We start from the raw sequence: 2,077 nt of genomic DNA on the forward strand, positions 1-2,077 counted from the left end.
AGCTGACAGGACAGTGGGTCAGGGAAGGTTTGCCCTGGGCCGACGGGTTCCCAGGAGGGGCAAGGGATCAGGACACGGAGCAGCACGGACGCTTCACCACATCCGGGCAAATAGGCACCTTGTTTGGATCCGCCTATGGAGACAGGCAGTTCAGCCAACTGTCCCTGGGGGAAGGGAAGGACGGGGATGTGGACAAGTTGTGCCCCATGGTGTCACGGGTCAGCAAAGGGGCACCCCTGATTTGCGTCAGAGTCAGGCAGACACGAGGGGTGGGGGACCCCTTTAACTGCTGGCAGGGAAAACTATGTGGTCACCCCGGAAAAGCTGAACTTCAGAATGCAGGCTTCAGAATGCAGGCTTCTAGAAGGGTCTTCGGGCCCTGGAGCGTTCGGGAGCCAAGAGGAGTGTTGAGGGGTAAAGGAGGGAGCTGTGTGGGACAGGCAACGCCCACAACGACGCCCTTGGTGAGATGACCTGACCTTGACCCTTACCCTGACCCTAGCCCCTGGCCTGCAAGCGCAAGAACAAACACTCCGTGGAACCAGGAGATCTCCTTGCTACTAACAGTCTTGCCGCAGAGGTGCGAAGATAAAGGGGCAGGCAGCTGAGTGGAGCGTCCCGCGGGCCAGTCAGAGCACAGCTTACCATCACGCCATCACGCCGGCCAATGGGAAGGCCGAGGCCTCTATAAAAGCTGACACTGCCTTGGTTTTTGTTTTTGTTTTTGTTTTTGTTTTTGTTTTTGACGATTTCCATAGGGACAAGTGGCTTCGGTTTTTTCTGTAACCCTGCAAGCCATGGCTCGCAGGAAGCAAACAGCGCGCAAGTCCACGGGCGGCAAGGCCCCGTACAAGCACCTGGCCACCAAAGTGGCCCGCAAGAGCTCGCCGGCTACCGGCGGCATCAAGAAGCCGCACCGCTACTGGCCTGGCACAGTGTCCGCCACTACCAGAAGCCCACCGAGCTGCTGATCCGCAAGCTGCCGTTCCAGCGGGAGGTGTGCGAGATCGCGCAGGACTTCAAGACCGATCTGCGCTTCCAGAGCTCGGCCGTCATGGCGTTGCAGGAGGCGTGCGAGGCCTACATGGTGGGGTTCTTCGAGGACACCAACCTGTGCGCCATCCACGCCAAGCGCGTTACCATCATGCCCAAGGACCTACAGTTGGCGCGCCGCATTCGCGGGGAGCGCGCCTAAGCGCCACGCACATGTGTGGGCCGCCAAGCCCTGAGTCGTCGCTCTCCCCCTAAAGGCTCTTTTCAGAGCCACCACCAGTCCACAAAGGGTGCTGTGCCAATCGGGTTCTTGCTGGCTGGTTCCAGCTTCCTTAGCTTCCAGTTAGCTGGTTGTGTTCCCTAGGGTTCACGCGGGGGTTTAACCAAATGAAAACCCTAACAACCGGGGTGACTACCCATAAGTCCAAGAGTGGAGTGGAGAGGAGCCCACCAGAGTAGGGCTACCTAGAGAATGCGGTTGGAGGGCTTTTTCCCACTGGGTGCCAGCATGTTTGGTTTTATTTTAATGTTTTTTATTTAAATTTTTTTAACGTTTATTATTGAGACAGCATGAGCAGGGGAGGGGCTTCAAGTCTTTAAGCTGTCAGCACAGAGCCTGATGAGGGGCTCGAACTCACCCGCGAGATCATGACCTGAGAGGAAGTCAGTTGCTTAACCAAATGGGCCACCCAGGTTCCCCTAATGTTTATTTTTTGACCCAGAGTGTGAGTGGGGGAGGGGGAGGGTAGCAAAAAGGGGGGGCAGAAGATCCAAAGCAGGTTCTGTGCTGACAGCAGAGAGCCGGGTGTGGAGCTCGAACTCCCCAACCGAGAGATCATGACCTGACCTGAAATTGGCTGCCCAACCGACTGAGCCATCCAGGCACCGCACAAGCATGTTCATAATTAAAATTTTAGGTTGATAGAACTCTAGGGGCTCCTGGGTGGGTCAGGCAGTTAAATGTCCAACTGGGCTCAGGTCATGATCTCACAGTTGGTGAGTTCGAGCCCCGCATCGAGTTCTGTGCTGACAGCTCAGAGCCTGGAGACTGCTTCAGATTCTGTGTCTCTGTCCCGTGCCTACT

General features: G+C 56.5%; 1 protein-coding gene across 1 annotated transcript; it reads left to right on the forward strand.

The window, feature by feature from the left end:
• Positions 1-797: 797 nt before the first annotated feature.
• On the forward strand, positions 798-1,195 carry H3-4 (H3.4 histone, cluster member). The gene is given in 2 exon segments (XM_053447927.1): positions 798-936; positions 939-1,195. Coding segments are annotated over 2 exon segments (396 nt in total).
• The last annotated feature ends 882 nt before the right edge of the window (positions 1,196-2,077 follow it).

This window comes from Prionailurus viverrinus, chromosome A1 (assembly GCF_022837055.1).
Source record: "Prionailurus viverrinus isolate Anna chromosome A1, UM_Priviv_1.0, whole genome shotgun sequence".
Lineage (NCBI taxonomy): Eukaryota > Metazoa > Chordata > Mammalia > Carnivora > Felidae > Prionailurus > Prionailurus viverrinus.